Source organism: Osmerus mordax, chromosome 4 (genome assembly GCF_038355195.1).
Source record: "Osmerus mordax isolate fOsmMor3 chromosome 4, fOsmMor3.pri, whole genome shotgun sequence".
In the NCBI taxonomy this organism is placed as follows: domain Eukaryota; kingdom Metazoa; phylum Chordata; class Actinopteri; order Osmeriformes; family Osmeridae; genus Osmerus; species Osmerus mordax.
Window position 1 is genome coordinate 14,070,816 of NC_090053.1, and position 15,275 is coordinate 14,086,090.

General features: G+C 42.1%; 1 protein-coding gene across 1 annotated transcript; it reads right to left on the minus strand.

Annotated features, from left to right (window-relative positions):
- Positions 1 to 778: 778 nt before the first annotated feature.
- On the minus strand, positions 779 to 12,238 carry fbxl22 (F-box and leucine-rich repeat protein 22). The gene is given in 3 exon segments (XM_067234479.1): positions 779 to 1,171; positions 11,801 to 12,169; positions 12,171 to 12,238. Coding segments are annotated over 3 exon segments (786 nt in total). The 3' UTR covers positions 779 to 822.
- Positions 12,239 to 15,275: the final 3,037 nt, after the last annotated feature.

A 15,275-nucleotide genomic window follows, 5' to 3' on the forward strand; every position in this document is an offset into this window, starting at 1 on the left:
CAGAAAAAAGTACTGGGTAAACATCTCTTGTCATGACTACAAGGAGAGCTACACCTATGATATCTCTGCCCAGAGAGTGGTCATGGGCAGGCAGCTGTGAATCTCTTTCTCTGAGACTGTTGTAACGTCATAACTGCCTGACTGTCACTATCTATGTTTACATTCTTGTACCCAATAAAAGATGGTCCTCTGGCCTTCAGAGCGGGGAGAGACATGATTGAGACCTAAGCCTGGTGTTGTCATTTATTGTCAGAGGTTTGGTTTTCTCTCCCAATCTGCAGATTGATAATACTTCTTAAAATCCAGAACTCAACTGAACTTAGTCACTCCGTTTATGAAGACGGACAAAACACTTTCGTTACGATAGACAGTATTATTGATCAGATAAAATAAATGGTTGTCAGATTTAAACCATATATGTAGCCTGTGTATGTATAGATATACTTTATATGTCTGTCTATAATAAAATATTTTTTGTAAATGTAGGATAGAATCTTTTCTCAGAACAATAGCAAAACTATATTGATTTTTTTTATACAATTCTGCTTTATCATTTATTCCACGAAATAGAAGTCTATAGTCTACAGAATGCTCTACAATGGAATTCCATACTTTGTCATTATATAACACACAAGGTTTCACTGAACGATTCAAAGGGAACAATATATCATTATAGCTTGCCATTGAAAACATAGTCGGTATAAAACAATTTAAATACATGAAAAATATTTTGATGTAAATGTAAAATGTAATGTAAATAATAAGAACAAATGCAAGTACTTTCTATAAAAACACCATCAAATTAAATCATCAAAGGGCATATCAGGAGAACTTCAAGACTTTCTGCAGAGCCCTTCTGAGCTGTAGCCGCTCATCAGGCTTGCTGTCCGGGATCATGCCTGCACTCCTCTCTGCGCTGAGTTTTATGGACGGCCTCCTCTCCCTGATCACCTGCAGGCCTGTCTGAGTCACGTTGCGACAGAAGTCCACCCTCACGTCCACCAGGCTGGCCCCATGAGCTACCACAGCCTGCAGCACACAGTCGGTAACCTGGACACAGTTCTCCAGATTGAGGCTTTTCAGCCTCCTGCAGCTATGCAGCAAAGCCACCACATCTTGGTCTGTGATGTGTCCACAGCCAGACAAGGTCAGGGAAAGAAGGTTTGGACACCTGGACAAGCAGACAGACATCAGTCAGGTTCAACAGGGATCATACTGGTGAAAGGATTGTAACATGTTGGTACAGTACACTGTATTAGTCTTGGCTGTCAACCATAGTTATAATACCTAAAGTCATATGAGCTGTACTTTAAATTTGTTGAGTCAACTCTTCTGAAAAACTGTCCGGGATTAGTTTGTTTGAAGAAGGACTTGTGTAATGTAAGCACAGTTGTTGGTGTGTGTGACTTATAAGATTAGTCTTCTTTTAACATCTTTGAGAAGAGGCAATTATATCAGATGGTACCATGTGGATGAGCGGGTATCAGTGAGATGGAGGAATCTGACCCTGCTAACAATAGATTTGTGGACAGGATAGGTACAAAGGAACCAAACAATCTCCTCCTTTTGATCGTGTTCCACTGAACATAAACTGTACGTATGAGTGAAGGAATTAATATCAATATTTTTTGTCAAATAATAGTACAAGGACAGGTTTTTGGTTACACAAATTTAAAACCACATTTAATTTAATTATTTCATACTGCGGAGAGGAAATACCACTACATTGCAGTTTGACAACTTCTGTCTAGCCTGGTTAGTATTTTTGTGTTCATGGTGTTTCCCAGTGTAACGGGGGTGCTGCAACCTGCTGGATAGCCAGCAGCACAGTGCAGGAAGACCATCGCACAGTTGATAACAGCAGCTAAGGGATGTCGTTCACTGATGCGGATTACATAAAGACTTACATAATCTTCCCACTTAACCACGTGAGGCCAACGCATTCCAGTTGCCTTTGAGTGTTATGGGTACTGTCCCAATAAACTACATGGAGTGGCACAGTGTAAACACGTGCCTCATTTTATATTGTTGCATGAGGCCAGTAGAGGCCTTTCATGGGGGTTCCAGATGGACATAGATAATAAGGGGATGTAGGAGCTTTACAACAATTGGAAGCTATGAACATCAGGTCTGTTGATGTTTGACACAGAGGAGGAAAGGGTTTGTCATGTCAATGTAAATGAGAAGTTGTTAGAAATATGGCAGGGGATTAAGATTTGTTACATCATAATGTAACCTTCTACTGAAGCACCTCCTCATCCTTTGAACAGATTTTATTTTACACAACAGTCCCTTATGCTTGGTCTCTTTTGCTCACTCTATGTCTGTCTTACTCTCTCTTGTTCTCAAATACACACAAACAAACTGATTAATGAAGGTATCCAGTGTTTAAATAATTTAATTCACTTTTCTTTGTTTTGAGCCCACTCCATAGGATGCATGAAAATCCATCATGCATGGCTCCATATCTGGGCAGTGCAACATGAAATACCGATACTAATGTAAGACCAGTTAACAGAACTTGTTACATCATCAAATGTGCTTCCAAATGTTCCTTATCATCAGGATTTGATTGGTGTTAATATATTATTACAAAAAGTACATGAAAATAAACCATAAAACCAAAAATATTCTGTGTTTAATAGATGTTCCTTCTTAAAATGGATCTTAGGTTGGTTCAGGCAGGAAGACTCAGATGCAAATATTTTCCACCTGCCTATATAAATCTTCAGTTTGAAGCAGACTGGGAGAGCCTTTTGCCACATCAGTCCCTTTTTCTCCTCCACAGTTCTCTCACCCCTCCTCTGTTGCTTTTTTTGGAGGGGGATTTGTTTAACCCAGAGCCATAGAAAAAGAGAGTTGCGACACTTCTATAGACTCCCATTGTTATCGAGAAATGCGGAAGTAAAGCCTGTCACATGCGAGCTATAGTTCCAAACATTCTATTTTCCACCGTTCAACCCCATTCATTTTCAGTGTCTCCGAAACAAGTTAGCAGGTAAATTGATGAAAATCCTGCATTTTATTTTACCACCACACATCAATTGTTATTGGTAGTATTTCATATAGCTAGCTTTAGATAAAGTTTATCCTAAGATTATAGCTTGTTAGATCCTAAATGCAGTTAGAGCTATACTGTAGGTCTATCTAATGTAAGCAACGTGACAAATGTCAACAACAAAAAAATCCTCGATCGGCCCAAAAGTGAAGCGGCCCACCGGGAACTCTCCCGATTATCCACCCCGGCCCTGGTTGGAGATATAGAAGGGGGCGCAAAAAAAAGCCCTAGGCGACCGCCTACACCGCCTGTTGGAAAGACCGCCCCTGCCGATACTAACCTATTAACCTATTCTAACCTAAGTGAAGTACTAGGGTTAGGGTTAGAAGACAGTGAAGTGAAGTAGACAGTGAAGTAGACAATAGTGCAACAATACTGATTGTGCAACCAGTAGCTGGAAGTGACAGTGTAAAGTGACCAGTAGCTGAAAGTGACAGTGTATAAAGTGACTAGTATGAAGTGAGTCAATGTCCATATCAATGTCCATTCAAAAGCCTGATGGCCCTTGGAAAGAAGCTGTTGTCCTGTCTGCGTGTTCGAGACCAAATACAATTATAGATAGAAGAACATGTTTCAAATATAAAATCATTCATGGTGGTGGCCTGCTGTGTTGCTTTTTGGATAATAAAGTTGAAAGTTGAAAAATAGTGAATTTTGATGTACAACACAAAACTTTGTATGACCAATTGTCACTCTACAACACAGTGTTATTTGGCCAAACGGTTACTTCTTTGTTAACTGATGACAGAATCTGTGTCCCCGTTTCAACGGAGAACCCAAAAGCATACCGGACACACCGCAAGTACTCTATTTAATGTGAAATGTATTGAATAAAAAGACAAACAGTGGAGAGGTCCGAAAAGGTAAAATGGGTAAAATGGACATACAGTGAACCTCAAAGTCCATTGACAGCTCTTTCCTATGTAAATCTCACAATAAAAAAATGTAGCTGTAAAACAGTCGGTTTTGAAAAAACCCACCTTTTTTGGCTCTGATCTGTACCTTTGTCACGCCCCAAAATTTTCTGCACGCTGCTCTGTGTACTTCCACAGAATTACAAAGAAGAACATTTTTCTAGCATATTGAAAATGGACTACAGTGGTAAATGCAGTGTTCCAGGCTGTACAGGGAATGCTGACACTTTTCAGAGTCTTCCTAAAGGCCGAATTATACTTCTCCGACTCCGTTACGGCGGAGTACGCCGTTTCATCAATAAAATAAGCACATTTTCAGCAACTACACTGCCCACTGCACATTTTAATTCAGATGCTGATTTACATGTACTGTTTAGCTGAAATAGGAATTGTAAACTTCCAGCAATGGCGGTCAAAGGATTCTGTTCCGTCTTGTTGGTCACGGCAACCCTGCCCCTGACGCAAGCGGTTCTTAATACGGACCAATCACAGCCAAGGGGTATTCGTAATATGACGGACGGACGGATAGTCAGTAGTGATGGGAAGTTCGGATCATTTTACTGATTCGGTTCTTTGAATCTCGTTCAGTAAAATGAACGAATCTTTTTTCGAGTCATTCGTTCATTTCAACGGGGGGAATATGATACATGCAAACATGTATCATATTCTCATGTAAGTTAGTGCATGACATGTGCACCAGCAGATACTATTTTAAAAGAAATTCCTGCATTACATTAAAATAATGTATCATGACAGTTTGTATGATTTGGTCATTTATTATCACACTAGCATTTAATTATCACGGCAAACAATTACACAGCACTAAACTGTAAGTGTAAATGTAAAGTGAAAATAACAAAACCAGTCAGTATGATGACTTGAGCGAATATCATTCACGTCTTACTAAAACAGCGGCCACGCGAAAGGGAATGAGGAAACTGTTTCCTCTACTAAAAAATACAATGCGGGTCACGTGAAAAATGATCCAAAGACTCGTAGAAAGACAACGGGAAATGAACGAATCGTTCGTTTCCTCCAGCTACCAGTACAGAGCCTATGCAGGTCACGTGAAAAATGATCCAAAGACTCGTAGAAAGACCAAGTCGGGAAATGAACGAATCGTTCGTTTCCTCTAGCTGCCACTACAGAGCCTATGCAGGTCACGTGAAAAATGATCCAAAGACTCGTAGAAAGACCGAGTCGGGAAATGAATGAATCGTTCGTTTCCTCTAGCTGCCACTACAGAGCCTATGCAGGTCATGTGAAAAATGATCCAAAGACTCGTACCCGAAGACCGAGTCGGGAAATGAACGAATCATTTCTGTTTACTTGGACGAGCCTATGCAACAGTCCCAATGCGCGGCCACGAGAAAATGAACGAATCACTCTTTGAGAGGACTCGTTACTCCCGAGTCCTTGTAAGGATTCGTTCAAAATGAACGAATCGTTCACAAACGACACATCACTAATAGTCAGGAAAATCAGGAGGTGCACGTAGAGCTCTGCGAGGGGCTCTGCGAGGGAGTTCTTCGTCGGAGAGGGCGTTCCCTGTGTCTGTCTCCATAAAAATGGAGAAGTATAAATCGGCCTTAAGTATGATTTTGTCGCTAACAGTCGCCTATTTGCAATGCTAATGTCTCCTGTATCTAGCATAGGTAGAATGCTAAATACGTTTCTAAACACATCAACATACCTTACTTGGCAAATGACTCTAGCTAGACTAGCTGTAGTCGGCATTAGAAGGGAAGCTTCTGAAAAAATTGCCAAAAAACGAATAGCAGTCTAGCGTATTGCTAACGCCTGTCTAGATTATCTATTTGAAAGAACTGGAGAAAGGCAGGTGCTAGATACAGGATACGTTAGCATTGCTAATAACTGTTACCGACAAAATCATACTACAGCTTGCGGTTGTGATGAACATAAGGTCGGAGCAGCACCTTTTTTCAGCAACAGCTTCATAGCAAATCCTGCCTTACATTGTTCCAGGTTTTCAAAACTGTCCTCGGTGAAATGGTTCGAGCAAATGTGTAATTGAGGGTCAAACTGCACAGGGATCTTCTCATAGACAAACATCACAGCATGTCGAGTGTTTGGTTCCTTAGGAAGACTCTGAAAAGTGTCAGCATTCCCTGTACAGCCTGGAACACTGCATTGACGATGGTCCATTTTCAATATCCTTTAAAAACTTCCAAACTTTCTCCTTTGTAATTCCCATGGAAGTACACAGAGCAGCGCGCAGCTAAACTAGTGTCTGAGATCCTGGGCCAGAACACCAGAGGGCTGGTTTGTATGTAAATGTTGGGGCGTGACAAAGGTGATACTACTTTTGTGACGTCACATATTCAGCTTTTTCAAAACCGATCGTTTTACAGCTGCAGTTTCAAGTTGTGAGATTTGGATAGGAAAGAGGTGTCAATTTGATTTTGAGGTTCACTGTATGTCCATTTTACCCACCGAACTGTCGTTATTCAACTATGACAAGGTAAAATCGGTTTTGCAATCAATGACTCCTTTAAAAAGCTCTTCCAGGGCTGCCAACTCTCACGCATTGGCCATGAGACACACGCATTTGATTGGTTTCACACGCCACCCCCCCGATTTCTCACGCTGAAGTGTCAAGCCGGTCGGTCAAATGCCTGCAAGATGAGTTTATATAGATCTACCTGTTGAGCCACTCGTGATCGACTAGTTATATGCTTTCAGACCTGAAGGGGTTCAAGAGGGGGGTTATGTCTGTGGATTTTTTATGTTCTCACATTTGTGATGCTACTTAAAGGAGACATGACATGCTGTTTTTGGATGCTTTTATATAGGCCTTAGTGGTCCCCTAATACTGTATCAGAAGTCTCCCAAAATTCAACCTTGGTTCAGAATTACAGCCACTACTAGCAGTCCCACAAGGAGCTTTCCTCAGAACGCGCTGTTTTGGTGTCTGTAGCTTTAAATGCTAATGAGGAGCGGAGGGGCGGCACCATGCGCTAACGCTGCGTTCACACTGCAGCGGGCGGCGCGGGGCATCGGCTTCCAATTCATTCGAAATGAAACCAGGCGTTGACGCTCGCGTAGGGCATTGTGGGAAGGCGAGTGGAGCGGAGCGTTGCAAGTTGGATTTTCTCAACTTTATGTAAATGAGGAGCGTGAAAACGCTAGCGTTGGCCAATCGGATTGGTTTCTTGTTTCATGTAACGTAGCAACTGTTCGTCATGGTAAACATTTCTAGGTTTGACAATTTCAAAATTGAGGAGAAACTTTTCGTATGTGTCTGCACACCCAGTTCTGTTCAGAACAAAGTTACTAATGTGACGAGCCTGAATTTAAAAAATACATTAAACTAATAATGCATGGTGCATGGTTGCCGATGTCGTCATTGTTCCTAGTGTGTGTGAGTGACTGTTCTGTGCCACTGCTAGCTCGCTAGCCCAGCCTACAAACGACTGGTTGAGTGACCGGTGGCGTAACATGTATTCTACTGTAATCTTGCACTAGTAAAATCTTACACTTACATAAATTTTGTGTAAAAGTGGTATTTTGATCGATATTGTGAGTACATGTACCCAAATCTGCACGCTTGGCCATGACTACAACAGTGACCTTAGAGAACTACAACTCTGTATTAACTTGTCTAACACGCCCCCGAGCGTGGTGTACTGTGGGAAGGCAAGCGATGCAGAGCGTTAAAAAACGCTGCAGTGTGAACGCAGCGTTAGGTTTACAATGGATGTATCGCAATGGCTGTAGCCCCGTTGCTGTAAGATGCCTCGAATTTTCCCATTGTCATCTGATAACCCTGGTTTGCAGAGGTACACACTCAGTCATTTCAATGAGGGGAAAGGCGGATATCGCACGCGCCATAACACCAACAGCAGAACGGTTATCCAAATAACAAAGAAGTGTACAACACTCACGTTACAGCATGTGTATTCACTAGTGGTGGGCCGTTATCGGCGTTAACGCGCTGCGTTATCGCGAGACTCTTATCGGGCGATAAAAAAAATATTGCCGTTAATCTATTCTCAAAGTTGGGTTGGGAGCTGGGTCTATACTACGCAAGCTATGATGACTTTCACCTTGATATTTTAGCGCGGATGTATACCTAGCCGAATTGCACTGTAGGGGGGAGAACGAGTCTTCGAACCTGTGTGTATGCCTTGTGTATGAAATTATCACATCAAACGTGACGTGCTAACATGGATGCAGCTATGAAGCCGCCTGGCTTGCTTCAGGGAAAATGTATTTTTAAGAAGCTTCCCAATGGATTCCTTGACAAGTCTAGGGTTGTTTGCACCTTGTGCTATGCAGAATTAGTTTACTGTAGGAGTTCTTCCAGTCTCAAATACCACCTAAACGCAAAGCATCCCTTAGCTAATGCGGAAGGTGCCGGGCCAAGCACTGATGTAGCGCAGGGGAAGAGTCGTCGTCAAACCGATGTTTGAGTGCAACCGAGGCAAGCCCGTCAGCACAGCTCTATCAGCCAAGCTAACTAATCTAACAAACAGTTAATAAACACAAGTACATCTTATTGAACATAATTTATTTTCATCACCAATTATCATAGTAGAACAGCTTTCTCAAGCAGTTGTGATGGATTTTGGAAACAGGAGGCGTTAGTTAACTTACTTGTCCGAGGTTAGTAGCTGGACGAAGGAGAGTTAGTACTGATCCAGAATTTAATTTCAGCAAGGCCAGTTTTGTATTAGCTCAAGTTGAGGAAACAGTCGTGGCTGAAGTGTTTGGCGCAGACATACAAAACAAATGCGCCTACAACATAAGTTGTGTAGGCGCATTTCCAGAGAAAATTAAATTAAGATACTGGGTCTTCAGAGGCTCGGATGAAGGAACTGTAAAAAGATTTTTGTTTTCCTTTGTACATCCAAACTGAGCAAATGTAATGCTTTGTTCGTTTGCAAGCCATGATGTCTCTCGAGGATAAAAACACTTGCACGGTCGTAGCTCAGTTTATCATGGGCAGGCCAGATTCTCTGGGCGGGCAAATCAGAGAGAGGGGAGGTAACCTTCCTCCTTGTGACGTCACAAAGAGGAGATATTCAAACAGAGCAATTGAGCTTTCATTTTCTGAAAGGCGGAGAAGAACACCCAGGGCTTGGTTTACACCGATCGAAAATTCTAGCCACTGGGGGACCAAAGGCAGGCTATGGGAACTCATATTAATGTTAAATAACCTCCTAAAGTGAAGTTTTCATGTCATGTCACCTTTAACAAGCCATACCAGGCTCATTTCCCCCCTCTTCAGGTATGTAGGTTTGAGTATTTATTCAGTAGGCCTATATTTATTGAGTATATGCTTGAGTATTTATGCTCTTAAACTTTAAATAACGTTTGCTTATTCGTAGCCCCCCCCAAAAAAAAATTACTCTGCAAAGGTTTGGTTGGCCCCACCAAATCTCACTCCAAGATTTTTTGAAAAGTTGACAGCCCTGCTCTTCATATTGATCAAACTGTAGGTTTTGTTTACATAGACATTCATTTAGCAAACATTGGCAAGCCAAGTCAATAATCTCTTTTGACTCAAAGGTAAACATATTTGACTTTCTAAAGCAGAGTGGTATAAACCTTTCACACAATATCCGGAGATACGTAATTGTTGTGGAAGCAGACTTCCTGTCAAGCGTCAACACAGGAAAAAATGTATCAGAGAGTCTACACAACTTTGCTAATGGATTTGCCAAATATTACATTTGCCGACGTTACAAGACTCGTGGAGGAAAACTCCCTCACCAATAAGAAAACAATCAATAAAGGGTACACATTTTTCCACAAGGAATTTGTCCGTAAGTATCAAGGTAAGTGAGAGCGATCAAGCTAACTGTTTCTGAACTGTTAACTAGAATGACAATCATTAGCGTCATCCACTTAGACATAATGTATGTATAGTATAGAGGATATAGAATACCTTACTAAAGCATTATAGTCTACGGAGAGGAAGAAGATTACCACGACGATTGCGTATTTCCGGTCAAAAATACAGAAGTTGTGAGAGAGGTCTATTATGAGGGAGCAGGCAGTTTCTGTGTGCTGTAGTTTGAGTGACAGACAACCCCTGTGAGTCACGAGCTGAGCTGAAGTCGAAAGCTGCATCCAGCACACTGAAATGACCTTGTCTTACTACAAATACTACACTGTTCAATTACTTTGCAGTAGTGTATCCAACAAAAATATTCAAGAATGTGTTCACATCTTGCACAATGCTCAATACTCTATGTAGCATATTCACCGACAAACCACGTTCCATCACACCTTTCCCCTACCCCCGACAAGGAGCAAGGGGATTTCCCCCCTTGCCCTTATCTCCCAGAGCAGGAGCTTCAAAGCTTCTGGCCCAGCATGGGGTCAGAAGGTAGACCAAAATGGTCTTACAGTATGGAGACAAAGGATTTTAAGGAAGAACTAACTTTTCTGGATTTACGAACATATTCTTAAGGACTACATGGCTCATGGACACTATTTCAATGACAGTAGTTGATGTGTTATAATGTGTGTTTTTCTCATTTACTAAGAACGTTGTTTAATTGAGGTTTGATTATAACTTCCCTTCAGGTATAGTTAAGTCAGCCAATCTTGATATCAAAATGATTGTACCATACAAAAAAAACATTTATGAATGTTGTATTGTTATATTCTGAAGTTTAAGCATTCCATGGACAGTTGAAATAACGGAACTCAAAAGCCACAGCCACTTCCCACCTAGGCAGATCTCAGGACGACGCCCAGGTGGGAAGTAACTGACCAATGAAAGAGGTCACCTTCACGGGGACCCCCCCTGTTCTTTGGAGTATAAAACCCCCAAACGTACAATCACCCCCGTTTGTTCGTAGGATTAAACTGAGGTGAACGCGTCACTCTCTAACCTATTCCTCTCAACCTTCACACTCACTGGACCACCAGGAACTTTAACGAAAGATTCCTTTGCTCTAACCGTCTGACAACGACAAACGGAACTTTGACTCTTCTTCTTCAAACTGACAACAGTAACTGCGATATTGCTACATTTCTTACTTGTCAACATTGGCATATTGTGATTTAATTTGTTACGTTTGATTTTAGTTTGCAAATGATTTAACCTAACTTTCGTTTGGATTAGTTAACATACTCTCCCATTGTTCTCCAGAAGCCTATCTCTCTCTCTCTCCCTTCCCCCTCCCCACGCACTCTCAACCTACCATCTTGTACCAACCCTCATCATAGTTTAGGACCTACTGTATACAATTCAACTCGACTCCCTCTCAACTAACCTATAACTTCTCTGGTATTTGTTCATTATAATTACATTTCCTTAAATAAATCATTGTTTATAATACTCGCGTTATCCCTCACGTTATCTGATCTGCTCTACTTTCATAGAATTCACTACTTAAGATTAGACTGATTATTACGAAGGCTATTATTCAATAAGGTTTCCTCTGTACCTTTAACAAATAAGAGGTGGTGCCCCCAAGAACTACATACTTTATTATAAATTAAGTATTGCTAATCTTAAACGAGCAAACCCCGCTACATCTATATCACCAGTCAGAGAATATTATCATAAACAAAGGTAACATAGGATATCATGTGAAGTTAAAATAATCATAGTTAACAGTTAAACAGGGAGTCAGGTGGCTGAGCGGTTAGGGAATTGGGCTGGTAATCTAAAGGTTGCCAGTTCGATTTCCGGCCATGTCAAATGACGTTGTGTCCTTGGGCAAGGCACTTCACCCTATTTTGCCTCGGGGGAATGTCCCTGTACTTACTGTAAGTCGCTCTGGATAAGAGCGTCTGCCAAATGACTAAATGCAAAATGTAAACACTCCAAAAGTACTTAAACACTCACGTCAGGCAGACTTGCTCCAACAATGCGCTAACCAGACTTTCATGTTTGCTACAGATGTCCTTCTGAAATGTGCTCTTCATCCAGTCCTCAATGTTGCACACTTTGACCCTGCTGGAGTGCCAACACACAGACAGGTAGTGCAGCGAGGGCCCCAGCACAAAGTTGTCCCTCTTAAGCTGGCATGGAGAGTTAAAGTGGAGCAGCGACCACAGGTGAGGATCTAGGAACACCTCTCGGAGCCGGCGGCATGTGAGGGATACACTCTTGCGACTGTCCTTGTCCAAGAAGGTGAAGAGGTAGAGTAGGCACTCATGGTTAATCTGAATGAGGTGCATGGTGAGCTGATGGAGTGAAAGAGCCCTCCTCCTCCCCAGGACAGTGAACCAGCCTGCTGAGACACAGCAACAATGAGACAGCAGTCTGCATTGTGTGATACATGATGCCTCCCCCAGAAGCAGTCTGGAGTCCCTGCACATATAAGGCCATAGAATGAACGTTATTTTCGGAAGATAACGGACAGCACTGTCTAATGTGTGAGCCACACACTCTCCATCTGTCCCCACTCCAACAGGAGGTTCCTTGCTGGACTGGGACAGATGTTTACATTTGTGTGTCAGTTCTTAAACACACTCATACATGGGCTTAACACTCATTTATACAACACATGAGAACTTACTGAAAGTTTTTAGCTGAGGAAATATTTATCTCACATGATATTTATTTTCAAGCCAGCTTTGTCTTTTTCAAAATGTACAAAACCGTCCCCTACAGCAGGACACACGGGACACCTACAGCCTAGGACACTAGGTGTCCATTTCATCACAATGGGAGAATTACACCCAAAAGTATACCTCCTCCCTTCATAATGCAGAATACACCAGTGCATTTAAATAATAAGCCGTTGGCAAAGTCACTACGGGGAGTGAGATCACAGTCTGTACCCTGTGACTCACTGTGAGTCATGACACATATGATAGAATGCAGAAGCACATGGCAACGTGAGATTATCAGCAGCTGTGACCCAAACGACCCAAAAGAGCACTTGTGTCCTAATGAGGACAGAGAAGCGAGCCCACAGACAGCTGCCACCTGTCAGTGGGCTACGCAGAGCAGCTGTTCCTCCTTAGCATACTGGAGGGCTTGTTACTGCCTGAGCGAGGAGGCTGACTGGCTGGCCTGTGTCCTGAGGGTAGCCCCTGTTTGCTATTGCCCTGAAAGGTTGAGTGTGCTTCATAAAGCGAAAAGAAAAGGAAAAAAGCCCTGCTAAAACCCCTGTCTCTCAGTGCTTTTAGATTTACACATCAAAGCCTCTATTAATATTTACATTGTATTTACTTGTAATGTGACTGTTTCTATGTTAAAAAGGACACACTCATACACATGCACACCACAGGTGCAATGTTGGGAATTCTGAAACCATGTCTACTTGTTTTATATCATGTACCCAGACAGAAAAGAAACTCAGTGTGAAGAACAAGAACAGGTTTTCAGTTGAAACACAATGCCAACATGTTTTTGACTGTGTCATAACGTCTCTCTAATAATGACAGAAATAAGTGTTTGTGTGTGCAAATTAGAATGTGTTTAGTTTTCCACGATCAGAGAAAGAACCGGGCACTCTGCAAAGTTCATATCTTGCAGGTGTCCTCTTTATAATCCAACGGAGTACGATTGAGGTTGTTTGGATAAACATTTCGACATCAAATGTATATAAAATTGCTGCCAGTTTGGCAGCAATCTCTTTGTGTCCAAGCCCCTTCACTCTGATTGGTCCTAAGCCTAGTATGGAAAATAGGGAAACGATATTCAGCTGCTTTCAAAAGGGATGACTATAGTTGACAGAACGACAATTTAAAGTGGATAAACTTTCAGATCAATGCATTTTGTTACATAAATGAATGTGTTTACTGATGTCAAAACTGCCTAAATAGCCTACCGCGACAAAGGCATTCGCAATTAAATGAAACAGTTTATGCCGGGGACACACCACAGGATAATCGGGCCGATTTCCGGGCCGATTTCCCCTCTTCCGACAATCCTAGGTAATGTCCCGATTATCTTGATGGTTCTACAGATTATTTTATCAGATGTGTGTGGTGTGTTAAGAGTGACCAAACCTGCTCGGAAGAACGTCGGAGCTATGTTGAATATTTAATATCAGAAATCCTGATGTGTGGGGGGAGCAACCCAGCTAACACAGTTACGTTGCCCTTACGTTGCCGCAACGTCACTCGATGACCAAACATACGTTGCCGCAATGTCTTTGGCGACGTTGCAGGACCGTGCATCTGTGGGACGCCAGAACGTAACCGCAACGTAATCTTGTGACGTTGCCAGTCCGTAACCGCAACGTCGTGGCAACATTATTTTCCGACGTTGCCAGTCTGTAACCGCGACCTAGCAACGTCGGAAAATGACGTTGCTAGGAGAAAATAACGTAACCAACCGACCAAGGTACGACGTCGCGGCAACGTTGTCCACGGGTCTAAAAATAAGGTAACCAGCCGACCAAGGTACAACGTCGCGGCAACGTTGTCCATGGGACCAAAAAATAACGTAACCAGCCGACCAAGGTACAACGTTGTGGCAACGTTGCCCACGGGTCTAAAAATAACGTAACCAGCCGACCAAGGTACGACGTTGCGGCAACGTTGTCCAGGGCACCAAAAAATTACGTAACCAGCCGACCAAGGTACGACGTCGCGGCAACGTTGTCCACGGGTCTAAAAATAACGTAACCAGCCGACCAAGGTACGACGTTGCGGCAACGTTGTCCAGGGGACCAAAAAATTACGTAACCAGCCGACCAAGGTACGACGTCGTGGCAACGTTGTCCATGGGACCAACTGGCAACATTCCCTTTATAACGTTGCTACGACGTTGCCAGAAGGTAACGTCGCGGGTTACCAACTGAGCGACGTTGCCGCAACGTCATGTGTTAGCTGGGAAAACGGTTCAGTCTAGGATTTTTTGGTCCTCATGTTTGTGGTCTCTCACATTTTGAAAATCTTAAAAGATTAAAAAATATATTTTAGTGTGTACCCAGCATTAGTAAAGAAAATAGGGAAATTATGTTTCGTTAATTAGAAGCGAATTTGCTTTACAACCGATATTCAGCTGCTTTCAAAGCGACTGGCTAGCTAATAGAACGACAATATAAAGTGATACTTTCAGTATAGATCAGTTAATTTTGTTACATAAATTAATGTGTTTACTAATGTCAAAACTGCCTGCACATTGCAAATGTACAAGCGCTATATGGTGAATTTGGCCTACAATTATGACAACTGACTTTACCATTGTGCATGTGTTGACTTCTCTTATGAACTAAATGTTTAGATGTTTGTGGTGGTAAGACAATTTTACAGAACCAATATAGTACATTTAGATCAACATAACATAAGCAACTTATAACATAGGAAACAGCAAAACAATGAAAGTTACATAAACATTGCATGAATGTAGGCTCCCACAG